Raw genomic sequence first — 14196 nt, forward strand, 5'->3', positions numbered from 1 at the left:
ACAAGGGAAAAAAACTCTTAACTATGTATTGTGACGATATTAGCTAGACAGTGTGGTGATCATTTTGCAATATATATTTTAAAGTTATATAACAATGCTTTCTATTAACAAAGTTTTTTGGTGGGGTGGTTGTTAAATCAATATTAAATGCCTTAAAGAAGTTATATGACCTTCAGAAAGTAAGGAGCACAACAAATCTCTTTTGGGAAGGGGAATGCTTTTAGCTAATGAGCTAATTAAGAACAAAACAAAATACAGAAATGGCAGGATTTCCACAAGGAAATACATTTATTTTTTTAGAATTTGGCTCAGAACAGTAAAATAAAAATATTTACATTAAAATAAATTAAGATGTGATCATTCAGCTATATGTAATAATTATGTTGGAATATATTAGCCTTTCCATGAATTTAATAAAAACTAAGATTTGGTTTTAGATTCAATACCATCCTTCCAAATATTTGGTATGAAACTTGGTAGCAGTGCAACTGTCTGGTGTATGCAGTGGTTGTAGGTTTTATCAAAGAACAGCTGATGCCCCTTCACGGTATACCGACCCGCCCCAGACACTGATGGCCAAGCCAACTAGCTTCCTTCCCAGGAATCAACCAGGACCTGGAGATTATTTCAGAGCTGACAGAGTTCTAAGAATCAGCCAACCTAGCTTTTCACATTAACCCACCAGGAAGGAAGTAATTCAAATGCAACCTTGATTCCTTCATTTTATATGTGAACACAGAAATAATGCTGTAGAAACCTTCAGGTTTTCCTAAAATAATAAACAATCTGAAAAACATATGCATGTCCTTTTTAAGGTCATCTAAAAGTACCCATAAAAACCTGTCACTAGACCAAATACTGTACTAGCAAAACTACCACAGCATACAGGAATATTTTATTAAATTCACCACTGAGAGATAGTGTCAAGGATGAATCGATTCATTTGCTAATAAGATATTCTTGTGAAAGCTCTTGGTAGCCTGGAATAAATTAGAATATATTTGCACTTTGGAAGTTTTTGATATGAAGAGAGGTTTGTGTGGCTTAGCAGAAAAAACACAGAGGGACCCGGGTCAAACCCTGTCTTTAAGACTCATTAGCCACGCGGCTTTAGGCACACCACTTGACTTAGTTTGGGGTTCTATAAAATGGGAATTAAAACACCTACCTTACTGGTTGTGAGAATTTAGAATAATGCATATGAAGCACCAAGTTCAGAGCCTGGCACACAGTAGGCACTTAATAAATGGTGGCTATCAGTATTTCTTCCAGGTTGAAATTAATAGCAAGAACCTTGGCCTTTGTTATCTTGACACCAATTCGAGCGTGGAATCTTATTTAGCCAGAATCCAGATTTCACAGATGTGGGCTCTAGGTATGACACACAACAAACACTGCCTTAATCAACACTCCAGGGTCATATTCAACATAGTATGAAAAGCTATTGAAGGGAGAGGTGTCTGCTTGTCAGTATCAAGGATCCTTCTGGGATGGTTAATCTTTCAGAGGCTGTAAGTCCTAGTGGCTTCTCAGCTGGCCTTAAGAAGATAAGGACAAGGTCACTAAGGCCACTGTAATTCAGATCCCTGATCTAAAGTTGCTCAAGATTCTGAGAGAGTAATAGCAAATAACATCTTTCAACAAGTAATGTTTGGGGGTGAGAGATACATACACCTGATGTCCTGATCGTGGCCATGGTTTCATAGGTATATATATGTCAAAATTCAACCAAGTTGTGCACTTTAAAAAATACCTCAATAAAACTGCTTTAAAAAGGTTTTACTTAAGCCCTTCATGGTGAGATTTCCTTCTGTTCCCTGACTGGATCCCTTTCTGTGTTCTGAAGTTAGGGTCAGAGGAGGAAGGATTAATAATCCAAACTCCAGTATCAAGGTCACACCCCAAGCAAGGCCTGCAGGTCTAAGTGGTACATCTAGTAAGCAGAGTCCTAAGGCTTCCTCGGCTACTACTGTAGCTCCTTTTGGCACAGAAGATTGTGACAAGGTTTGAGCTGAAATGACCGCACAAGGAGCAGCATCTACAAAAATGGGTTGGGAAAAGTGACTCTGGAAGAGACTAAAAGCAAAAACTCTGCCAAATAAATTGAAATACCAAATTTGCCTTTTAAGAAATGCTCATCTAGAAGACAACCTGATTCTGCCAAGGAGCTCTTGAATCTCGGTCCACGTCCACTCTTCGGAGGACTAGTAGATCCTGCGAGTCGTGTAGTCCAGAACCATGCTGGCCGCGCCGAGCAGGGCGGGTTCCACCAAATCCGAAACCACCACGTCCACGTCCTGAACCGAGGACAAGGCTTGCTGGCGGATGACGTCTTTGACAGTGTGGATATAGTGACTGGCTAGGACTCCAGAGAGGATCACAAGGGAAGGATTCATAGTGTGGAGGATGTTCACAACCGCAAGACCCAACGCTGTTCCAGCTACAGGAAAACAAAAATTAAAAACAAGTTTTCGGGGAGAGAGCCAAATCCAAAGTCAAAGAGGAAGGTGGAAAAGAGCACCAGCCAGGAATAGTTCGTTCACACTACCTCATGGAAGCAGTACTTTTAAAGCTGTTTATATGATTTATCCTTAATATGAAAAAATGATTATGTGATACTTTGAAATGAAAAGAGCTGGGTATAAAACTGTACATATACTATACTATATGATCTCAACTATGTAAAAAAAAAATAGACTGGAAGGAAATGTTAATAGTTGATATCTCTGAACAGTAAAACTAAAAGATACTTTTTCTTACTCTCCTGTATTTCTCTAAATTTCCAGAAAATGAACAAGTAGTTTTTTCATAGTTGTAAAACAAAACAAAAACCTGTTTAAAAAGGCAACACTGCCAAATACCTTGAACAGTAAGTAGGAAAATTACCTCTGCACTGGTCCTGAGGGCTGGGCATTTGTCGGAGCCCTGGGCTGTCAGAGCTGCCCAGACCCTCGTGCTCACCTGTTCTCAAGATGCTCTGGGCCTTTGCATTGCCAAGTTTCGCAGCTTGGATGAGATGGAGTGCGCCCACAGCTTCATCTTTTGGCACTGACATCCCTTCCACCAAGAGCTGGTCTTCTGTTTGAGCAGAGGTGAGAAGGAGAAGCGGTCATTCATGAGCTTCAGAAGGCCAAGCTCATAATTATGCCTGTGGGCGGCAAGCCTCCAAGTGGGAAGATGATAATCTCTTTTCACATTTGCAAAGCTTTTTATCATTCGTAAATATCCATATACATTTGCCAGAGGGCTTTGCTGCCTGCTTATACATCATCCAGAACTTCTCTAACTGGAAATCCTCAACTCTGACCAGAGCCTCCTTCACTTCCCCCTTCCATATTAAACAATCTTGAAGTGTTTTTTTCCCCCAAAATTACCAGAACTCCTCTGCATTCATCTCCTCCCTTATCTATGCCAGATGCAAGGCTGCATTATTTGCCAGTGACCCACAGTGGCAGGAAGGCACAGCACCTCAGAAACGGACAGACCTGGGTTCAGCTGTCAGCTCTACCACCACGGGCTGCACTACCCTGCCCATGTCACCTCCACGTGTTTCTCTTCTAAGACTGGGGTAATGATACCTACCCTAGCAGGATTCCTTTAGGGATTAAATGAGAAAATGGACTTAAGTACTCAAGTTAAGTGCTGGCCAGAGTAAATGCTAAATGAATGGTAGATATTTCTGTAGTTATCTGTAGTCCTTGACTTTCTGCCCCTCACACTGCCAGCCACCAACCCAGATTCAAACTCCTTCCTCATCTGCTATTACTTGGGCTCTGATGGGAGAAAATCCCAACCAAGCAGACGGTTACCTAGACACCAAGTGGTGGTCTCCTGTCTTCCAGGGGCCCTCACAGCTGCTCTGGCCACTCTCTCCCATTCCCGTTCATTGCCCTTCTCAGCCTTCATCTCCTCAGACCGTCTATCCCAGCTCCCGCTACCAAGAGATTTCCCCATTTCTGACCTCTCAGATAAAGGATGCCTCCAGGTAGAACTCCCTTACTCCTCTGCCCCGGCTTATAAACAGGTCTGTGTTCGCAAATCCCGCTGCTCTCCCTCTCTCGCCCCTCCACCAGGGCTTCACAGCTCATCTCTCCCTCTCTCCCCAGGGGCCTTTTTGTAAGGGCTCCTCCACCCTTCCCCTCCTGCGTTCTCAACCCTCACTTCTGCTCCTACTCAGGGTAGTTAGGCTTCTGCTCCCACTTGACTGAACTTCTTTAAGATATGCATTTACCCCCATGGGGGCAAAAACTGGTTCTTGTGGGCAAAAAAATTCTTACTCTTTTTATACAGACAGTAACAACAGATAAACAATGTATCTGTGGTATTAAAGTTTCATGGGGTTGAATGATTAGGAAAAATTGTCTAAACATTTAGGCTCCTTAGTGGGGGGGGTGTTGATAAAAATGAGACTGAAAAATAAACACTGTTTTCAGGGCTTCAAATGATGTCCTTCCTCAGGGTCAAAGCCAATTAACTTTCTGGTTTCCTCTTACTCAGCACTTGACACTACCCACTACCCTCCCTGAAACACTCCCTTTTTGGTTCCTGTGACTTTACCCTTTCCTGGTTTTCCTCCCTGCCCTCAAGTGCTGACATTTCACAGGATTCCACCCTGGACTTTCATCTCACTGCAAGTCTCATTCACAGGTTTAATGGCCACCTCAGTGCCCATGAGTCCAAATCCTGACTTCAGTCCTGTCCCCTCTCCTGAGCATCAGACCCCTGCAGCCAGCTGCCTCCTGCACGCTCCCACCTGCATGTCCCACTGGTTCCCAACCGTCAGCTTCTGCCAAGCCCTGTTCCTCCTCTCATGTCCCCACCCCCAAAGGTGTCCACCCAGAAAACTGGAAGTCACTCTAGAACTGTCCCCCTTAAAGCCAGCCTCCATTCAACTACCATTTTCCCGCTAGAAAAAAAAAGTGTGGTGAAGAATCTAAAATTTGGATCTATGTCTTTACCCTAAAATTTTTCAGTGGTTTTTCCATTAGCTGCTGGTCCTGGCTTACCTCTTGCTACACTATACCCTGCCTTGCCCTTATGCACCAACACCACTGTTTCCTATGCTTGGAAATGCTCCCTGGCTCATCCAAACTTGCCTCAATAATTCTGTTTACCCTCTTGACTCTCAACTCCCAGGACAGCACCCTAACACTCCCTTCCCCGTATGGAGAGGGCGGGGAGGGAACACTGGTGTCCTTCCTATATGCATCTATGTTCCTTGGCCATCGTTCTCATTCCACTTGACACACCATGTTGTAATGATATTAAACGACTCCCTCTTGAATTAGACTAGAAACCATCCTGACATTAATAACATGTCCAGAAATAGGTGTAATTCAAATAAACCTCAGTTGAAAAACTGTAATATGTTCATCCATTTAATTCTCCATTAAAATCTCTATTAAGTACCCAACCTGTGCTAGGGGCTGAGAAGGCAAAAATGAAAGACATCTCCCCTGCTATCCTGGAGCTCAAGACCCCGGCCCTCCCAGTGCTGGAGAGGAAGGGTATTAATACGGGTCAGGACCAAGAAGACTTTGAGCTGCAGTATGTGGAGCCCTGATTTTCCTCTAGGGAGTGAAAAGGTTAAAAGTTCTGGTGTCAGCGTTCAGCTCTCTTTGGAATATCTACTTTGAAGTACTTGTCTACCATTTGGCTATTTAATTCCTCAGGTGAAAGAAACCGACCATCATGTAGCTTTTTTGCTTCCCTCTGCAAGGCCATTCCAGAGGCATATGCTTCAATACACCCATGGCTTCCACAGGAACAGTCAGGCCCATCCAGGGACACCACAATGTGGCCAAGCTCTGCAGCGCAGAAGGAGCTGCCATGGATCAGTTCATGCTGATGGATGATCCCCCCGCCAATTCCTATAGTGAGAGACGACAATCACTGAAGTGGCTCTGCACCTGAAACAGAAAACTGCTATGGCAATGCCTCCTCTGTTTAGCAAAGCTTTGGAATGTGAGGTTCTATATGGTGCCTACTTTCCTAGATAGCTGAAATTTACTAAGTACCAAAGCTTTACCTGGAATCATTTTGTATGGAAATATTTTTAGCTGATCCTCCAATGCCCTGTGTTGCATCTGCTTGGCTCACTATGATTTCAACTTGGTTCTCACCAAGGCCTTCTCCAACACTCAAGTAAGAGCCTAGTAGCCATGCACACACAGTTGCCCAGAAGCAGCTGTCAATCAAGGAGAGACAGGAGCCAGCAGATTAAGTGGACAACTCTGGGTAGATTTCAACCCCCACTGTCCTCAAGGCAACTTTGATAATACATCCTCTAATGGCTCCCCTGCTCTGTCCCACTCTTCCCACTCCCTCACTCCTGCTTCTCAGAATCACCTCCAAAATAAAATACCCACACTGAACTCCTTGTCTCAGGCTCTGCTGTGGGAGAAACCCAAGATAAGACAATCTTTCTGAAAGGTTTCATACACTACCTGCTTTTTTTTTTTTTTTTTTTTGCAGTACGCGGGCCTCTCTCACTGTTGTGGCCTCTCCCGTTGCGAAGCACAGGCTCCGGACGCACAGGCCCAGCGGCCATGGCTCATGGGCCCAGCCGCTCCACGGCTTGTGGGATCTTCCCGGACCGGGGCACGAACCCGCGTCCCCTGCATCGGCAGGCAGACTCTCAACCACTGTGCCACCAGGGAAGCCCCCACCTGCTTTCTTAAACAGAGAATATGAAACATGGTTTTGCCTCTTCATAATGCCACCATGTCTAAAAATCTATGATTCAATAATTTTGAATATCGATGAGTACTTTTTGTTATGGAGTTGAGGAGCTAGTAGGGGGTAAAGGGCGTTTTGCTTTAATAGGGTCTGCATTTTAGAGTTGTCCTGCCATCTCTTACTTCTTGTGGCACCTACTCATCAACCCTCACTCCTCTAATTTGCAGGTTATTACTGCTCTGAACTAGGAAATGATATCCAAGCTTGCTAAAACTGTGTCCGAGACTAAGAGAAGTGCATGAGCTCAGCATTAGGGAGGTAGTATAACGTGGAGTTTAAGAGCACACACGGTTTTATACATATTAGGATAGCGCAGGGAACTCCACTGTACAGTAGAAACTAACACAACATTGTAAAACAGCTATACCCTAATTAAAAACAAAAAAAAGAGCACGCACGGTTTGAAGTTAGGCATGTGTGGGACCAAGTGCTGCCTCGAACACTGACTACCTGAGCCCGTCTTCTCATTTAAAAAAAAAATTGGGGGCTTCCCTGGTGGCGCAGTGGTTGAGAGTCCGCCTGCCGATGCAGGGGACACGGGTTCGTGCCCCAGTTCTGGGAAGATCCCACATGCCGCGGAGCAGCTGGGCCCGTTAGCCATGGCCGCTGAGCCTGCGCGTCCGGAGCCTGTGCTCTGCAACGGGAGAGGCCACAACAGTGAGAGGCCCGCGTACCACAAAATAAAACAAAACAAAAAAAACAAATTGAGACATCAGCAAAAGTGGCAGAGTAGGGAACTCCAAAAGCCCATCCCTTCACTAAAGCAATGAACAAACTGGCAAAAACTGTCAGAATCGAGTTTTTTGGAACTCTGGAAACTAACCAAAACTTTACAACAACCAGGGGAACAATTAATCAAGAAAAAACCGGCTGAATCTTAGTAAGAGATTTCTGGCATTTTCTGGTCCCATCACGCCCACCCCTCACCCCCCAGCTTGGCGATGGCCTAGAATAATAGCCTACATTGCCAGTACAGATGGCAATATGGAGAGAGCAGAATGAACCTTCTTCTCAAAGAATTGTGGTGGTTTGTTTTGACCTGCTTGGTGGCTCCCAGAGGACCAGCTCAAAGGGCTTGCCTTTATCTCACCTACCCCAGAACTTTCCCAGGGCTGAGGGGGCTATCCAGGGGGCACTCACCAAAAACATTTAAAGGCAAAATATAGTTATTAGTCTCTACTGCCTAGGGCAATGGACAACAGTTGTGACAAACAATATACTAACCAAAGAGAGTAGGAGGAAATCCTGGAGAATGAGCAATGAGAAGCTTTGGGGAATAAGGGCTTTGAATAGCTCAGACAATTCCTGGGAAGTTAGAAGGCCAATGCATGCACAGGGCGGGGCACATGCTCAGAAAAGACCTGGGCGGGCCCTCACTCTCACCTTCAGGCTCTACTCAAGGAGGAAGTGAAGGTGAAAGCTGACTTGTAAACTGCCTGGCTGAGTGGTAAAGGCACGTGCCCCAACACACACCCTAGCTCCTGAAGCAGCCGTCTCTACTCCTCTTACCTGTGCCTGTGATAAGTGTCACAAAGTTTTCAAGGCCCTTTCCTTGGCCAAATTTCCTTTCTGCAAGGGCAGCACAGTTGCCATCATTGTCTACCCATACGGGGAGATGCAAAGTGTCAGACAGGGGGGTCCTGAGATCCACAGAGTTCCACTCTTGAATCAGTTTGGTTGAATGCAGCACAATTCCTTCCCGAGGATTTACACGGCCACCTGTGGAAATGCCTGGGCTCCACCACAAACACAAGGAAAATGATTCTAATGAGCAATCTCAGAAAAGTGTGCTGACTTTCTGGGCTTGGAACACTAATTCACCCAAGATCTCCTAAAACAAACATTACCAAGGACTGCAAGGAAATGTAAGGCAGTTCTGAGCTAAATCTGTGGCTCCCCATAGGTTGACAGTTCCATCAATGCTTCTCTCACAATGTTTGTTGGGGTCCCAGGAAGGCCCCATGCTTGGGGCCCACAGACAGGACCTGGAACCATCTACACACAGGGCAGACAGTGACCTGATGTTCCATCATGCATCAGAACTCAGCAAACTGTACATTAAAATGAACATTGCTTAGGTATGTAATTTACAATCTCACCTACTCCCAAAATTCTGCAGTTCAGTTTTACAGCTTCTGCTGCAGCTTCTACACACATCTGTAGGATTAAATTAATCCTCTCTTCATAGGTTTTAGGATTGAACTGAGTATACTTCTTAACTATTTCACCCTGAAAGAGAAAAAACAGATCTGTCTCATGGGTCTCAGCTAAGGAGCATACACTGAATCTTTGACCTTTTTCACAATAAATCAGACATTACTCTAGGACAGTACTGCAGAGTCAGATGACTGCTGGGGAAGGGATCCACTGTCTGGCTTGGGCCAGCCCTGGGATACACTCAGGTAGTTTCCTGGGAAGACAACCTAGCATATGGCCGTTGAAGCAATGACAACTCCACAGCCAACCAGATGGGCCCTCTCTTAAACATAAGGTGAATGTTGGCTAATCTGAATCGTCATTAGAAGGTCATTTTTAACTCTTTCAGGTTGACAAAATTTCCTTGTTTAAATACTGAAGCAACTAAATAAATATCCTAAGTCATTAAGCTTTAATCATCTGCCATAACTGAAGTCAATAATGGTATGGAACCATGATGTTTAAATTACTGTGCTTAGTGATATGTTTTAATACCAATCAGGGACAGTCCCTCCTAATTATTCTTGTTTTTAAATTTCTTTGCTCTTCTCACTTGTGTATTATTTTAAGTAAATTTCAGAATAATGTGGTTAAACTTTAAAAAGCCTCACTGAAATTGACTAGAATTACATTAAACTCATAATTCAATTTGGAAAGTGCTGACATTTAAAAAAATACTCAGCACTCCTAACCAGGATATTTTTCAAGCCTTTATATTTTAAAGTTTTTAGATTTTCTTTTTATAGATCATATAGTTTTCTGGTTTAGGAAACCAGAAAACTTTATTTTATAAGTTCTGTTGTTCTAAATAAGATCACTTTTTCCATTCTTCTGTTATTAATGGATTTTTGTCCATTTACAAGGGTTAAAGCTGTCACTAATGACTGTCATTAAAAATAAACCTAGTTGTGCTTCTCCGCCTTCACTGTGCATCAGAATCACCTGGGCAGCTTTGAACAAATATTGATGCCTAGTCCCTACCCCCAGAGACTGGCATCTAACTAGTCTGGGGTGGGAGCCAGGCATCCATATATTTTCTAAAGCTTCCAGGTAACACTAATGTGCAATCAGGGTTGACAAATACTCACCTACAGAAAAATTCAAATCTTTACCTACAATTTCATATAAGTAAAAAGGTATTGATATTTATATATTTATCATATCTAGCCATTTTACTCAATTGTGTTATTCTACAAGCTTGTTGGTTTATTCGTATTGTCTATAAATAACATTTTTTGTTTTACCCTGTCCACAATCGCCATTTTTGCTATTCGTTCCTTGCTTTATTCCCTTCCTAACTTTGAGAATTATGTTAAATGGTGCAGAAAACATCCTTCTTTTCCACTTGATTTTAATAGGAATACCTCTAGAAATGCCGCTACAGAGGGTGTTCACCATTGATATGGAATATATCTTTATGTTAAGAAAATATTTTTCTATTAATACTTTTTAAAGAGTATTTATAAAGGAGGTCTTTGTCTTCACTAAAATTATGTTTTGTTTTGCTTTTATTTGATCTAAACAACTTTGTGTTTAAAATCCTCTGTATTTCTCATGGATTCCTGAAACTTCACACATCTACAATGCTTCAAACAAAGATTTTTCTGTTAGGTTTATTCTTCCTTGTTAAGTCATCAGAGATCTTTTTTTTTTTTTTTTTTTTTGGCGGTACACGGACCTCTCACTGTTGTGGCCTCTCCCGTTGCGGAGCACAGGCTCCGGACGCGCAGGCTCAGCGGCCATGGCTCACAGCTGCTCTGCGGCATGTGGGATCTTCCCGGACCGGGGCACAAACCTGTGTCCCCTGCATCGGCAGGCGGACTCTCAACCACTGCGCCACCAGGGAAGCCCCAGAGATCATTTTAACATGGACAGTTTGGTGTTTTATAAAGGTTCTGTCAACACTGTGGTGATGGTTTGGTTAAGAGATTGAAGGTATGCTGTATGCAACTGAAATCATGATCTAGAGGAGAAGCAATTCCCCTCACCATTTGCAGACGCCCTCCCCTGGGTAGTGAGAGTAATCAACATACTCCATGCTCCAAGCTGTTACCAAGTATAGAATATCAGGTCTCCTGGGTGGCAGATGCTCTCTCTGATGCCTAATGGGTCTCCCATTGTCAACTCAAGTCTACTAACTTGGATTCCCTGAGAACTTTACTTCTTTAAAATGTTAGTGAGGGCTTCCCTGGTGGCGCAGTGGTTGAGAGTCCGCCTGCCGATGCAGGGGACATGGGTTCGTGCCCCAGTCCAGGAAGATCCCACATGCCGCAGAGCGGCTGGGCCCGTGAGCCATGGCCGCTGAGTCTGCGCGTCCGGAGCCTGTGCTCCGCAACTGGAGAGGCCACAACAGGGAGAGGCCCGCGTACCAGGAAAAAAAAAAATGTTAGTGATTAGTAAAATAGTGAGACACACATTGTAATGGAACCAAAAGTCAATACTGTGGGCAAATGATTACAAGCTCTTGTGTATGTTTCTAGTCCTACCTTCCAACCACACTTTTTAAAAATCAACTACTCGTATGGGATATAAAGTTAAAACCTTAGGAGTTATTTTACCTTCATGCTGACTATTGCAACTCGGAGGTTCGTCCCACCAAGATCAACAGCCAAGGCACTTAGAGTTTCAAGAATATGGTCAATATCTTGGGAGATGTTATCCTTCACAGGAGGAAAACAGAATTTCTTTTGTAGTGGCTCTTGAAGATCAATAGATTTGAGAAACTTCAAAATCCTCGGAACAGCATTTCCATCCCCATATATCTTTGAACTGCAATGTCCAAAAAGTCAATTAAATTGTTTCTCTTGTACATATTAAATTATATTGAGGACACAGTATTATTGGAATCTGAAATTTCGGGTAATAAATAGTTTGGGCTTCTTCTTTTAAAATAACAACATCTGGATCTCTTCAGCCACACTCTAACTAAATACCTTCATATTATCAATAGAATATCTAAAACCATTGTTGATTGCAATACAACTATTTCCTCCTGAGATATCATTAACAAATTGCCTGTAAGATCAAAGAAAAATTATCTTTGTTAAGCCAATTTCAGAATATATCATAGTTTGGGACAGTAAAAAAATTTTTTTTGCTTTTTTGGTTTTCATCTTTACTTTTGTAAGGAAAAAATTATTTTCAGAAAAAAAGAATCAAATAAAGGAAAATCTGATTAATTTGAAACAGAAAGGATAGTCTAAATTAAAATGCTGAACTATACTATTTTTAAAGAAAATCGTTACATTACTTTCTAATACTTACAGAAATTCAAAATAGGCTAAAGCAGTAGTTCCTAGCAGAAGTGCTGTATTAACTGAGACAAATTATTCTCCACTGGAACCCTTGGTAGAGTAACAGGGGGTAGATTAGCAAGCCCTGTCTCACCAGCAGATAGGGACCTCTAAGGGTGCAGAATGAGAGCACCATTAGGGTGACTACACAGCTTGAAAATGGTGCCCAAAACAGCTCCTGTTTTAAATCACTTTAAAAGTATACACTCACCAAGGGTACTGTTTACCAAACTGAAGGTGCAGCGCTTGCAATATTTTGTCTTGGGTATCAGCATCCCGGACATGAAGGACATTCTCCCCTAGGTAAATCCAGTGCCGTATAGTGATTCGGAAGTGGGAGAAACCAAAGAATATAGAAATGAGCAGTGTGTCGTGCTCATAAGTAGCCCTATAACCCAGAAGGCTTCAAACAAGTCTTCTATTAGAGAGACGAACTTTTCTACTTTATACCTTTTAAAGCACTCTCAGCAAGATCTCCATATATCAGATAAGTAAGGGGCCGTAGGTTCCTTTATTCCCAAAGAGAATAAATCAAGCTCTTGTTTGTTTATTGGAATAAATAAGGTAATTAATCCAGTATCCACTTGCCACTCATCTGTTCATCCAGCATGTCCACTCTTTCCATCTGTCCTACCTTCCATCTACTCAGCCAGTTGTGGGATCAACTGGTCAGGCCAGGTTGCCAGTTAGTCAACTGGCCAGTCAGCTGTTGATGCAGTCACTTCCTTTCCATACATTTTCTGACCAATTTGAGGGAGTAAAAACAGTGACAATGACATGTTTTTTCAATAGGCTTGGCTATGAAGAGGAGAAAAGCATAAGGGTGGTGGCTGGGGAGAGGTTGTTTTGTACTGTTTTGTTTTGAAGATACCAGAGACTTAGGCATGTTTAAATGCCGAGGAGGCTAAAGATACATTGAAGAGAAACGTCCTTGAGAAGCCAAGAGGGGTGGGGATTTAGAACACAGGTAGAAGGCAGAGCAGTGGACAGGCAGGGGTGACCCCACACCCTCCAATGTAAAGAAGGTAAGAAGGAAAGGATAGAGGGGCATGTGTTTTTGTAAGTGTGGTGGCAGAAAGGACTGCCTTTTTTTTTTAAGAGAAATCTTTTTTTTAAATAAATTTATTTATTTTTGGCTGCATTGGGTCTTTGTTGCTGCAGGCAGGCTTTCTCTAGTTGAGGTGAGCGGGGGCTGCTCTTCGTTGCGGTGCGCAGGCTTCTCATTGCGGTGGCTTCTCTTGTTGTGGAACACAGGCTCTAGGCGTGCAGACTTCAGCAGTTGTTGCATGCAGGCTCAGTAGTTGTGGCTCGCGGGCTCTAGAGCACAGGCTCAGTAGTTGTGGTGCACGGGCTTAGTTGCTCTGCGGCATGTGGGATCTTCCTGGACCAGGGATCGAATCCGTGTCCCCTGCCTTGGCAGGTGGATTCTTAACCACCGCGCCACCAGGGAAGTCCCAGGACAGACTGCTTTTGCTAGAAGACCCTGGTACCAAATCCAATGTTCACATCTTATTTGAACTCTCAGCATCATTCAACACCATCTCCTTGAAACCCTTTCTTTTCTGGGCTTTAATAATATCACACTCCCGGTTTTCTGGCAGTTCCTTTTCAGTCTTCCCTCCTGGCCCTTCCCTCCTCATCAGAAGGGCTCCAGAGTTTGGTCCTAGGCTCCATTCTCTTCCCTATTTACATGTTCCCCCTGGGTAATCTCATTTCATCCCTTGGTTTTAAATACCATTTCTGGCACAGTGTGTCATTATCCTCAATATCCTTTGTACAGTAGCAGAATTTTTAGCTTGGCATCTAATCACCCAGCTAAAGGCTATATGTATTCTTCAGCTACCCTTGCAGCTGGATGTGGCCATGTGACGACATTCTGATAGGATGTATGAAGAAATACTTGCAACTTCCAAGTTGTGCTTTTAGAGGGAAGGCCATCTTCCCCTCTCCTCCTTTCCCAGTGGCTAAA

At 43.2% G+C, this 14196-nt stretch overlaps 1 protein-coding gene across 5 annotated transcripts in view; it reads right to left on the reverse strand.

The window, feature by feature from the left end:
• Positions 1 to 269: 269 nt before the first annotated feature.
• Positions 270 to 14196, reverse strand: part of GNE (glucosamine (UDP-N-acetyl)-2-epimerase/N-acetylmannosamine kinase) — a 40564-nt gene continuing 26637 nt past the window's right edge. For all 5 annotated transcript variants that reach the window (XM_004271432.4, XM_049710744.1, XM_049710742.1 and 2 more), the window contains 7 exons: positions 12439 to 12526; positions 11493 to 11703; positions 8838 to 8967; positions 8248 to 8469; positions 5688 to 5870; positions 2962 to 3078; positions 270 to 2440 (listed from right to left, as the gene is read on the reverse strand). In XM_004271432.4, the coding sequence (XP_004271480.1) occupies positions 2205 to 2440; positions 2962 to 3078; positions 5688 to 5870; positions 8248 to 8469; positions 8838 to 8967; positions 11493 to 11703; positions 12439 to 12526 (1187 nt within the window). In that variant the 3' untranslated portion in view covers positions 270 to 2204. The remainder of the gene's footprint in view (positions 2441 to 2961; positions 3079 to 5687; positions 5871 to 8247; positions 8470 to 8837; positions 8968 to 11492; positions 11704 to 12438; positions 12527 to 14196) is intronic.

The sequence above is a fragment of the Orcinus orca genome, chromosome 6 (genome assembly GCF_937001465.1).
Source record: "Orcinus orca chromosome 6, mOrcOrc1.1, whole genome shotgun sequence".
In the NCBI taxonomy this organism is placed as follows: Eukaryota; Metazoa; Chordata; class Mammalia; order Artiodactyla; family Delphinidae; genus Orcinus; species Orcinus orca.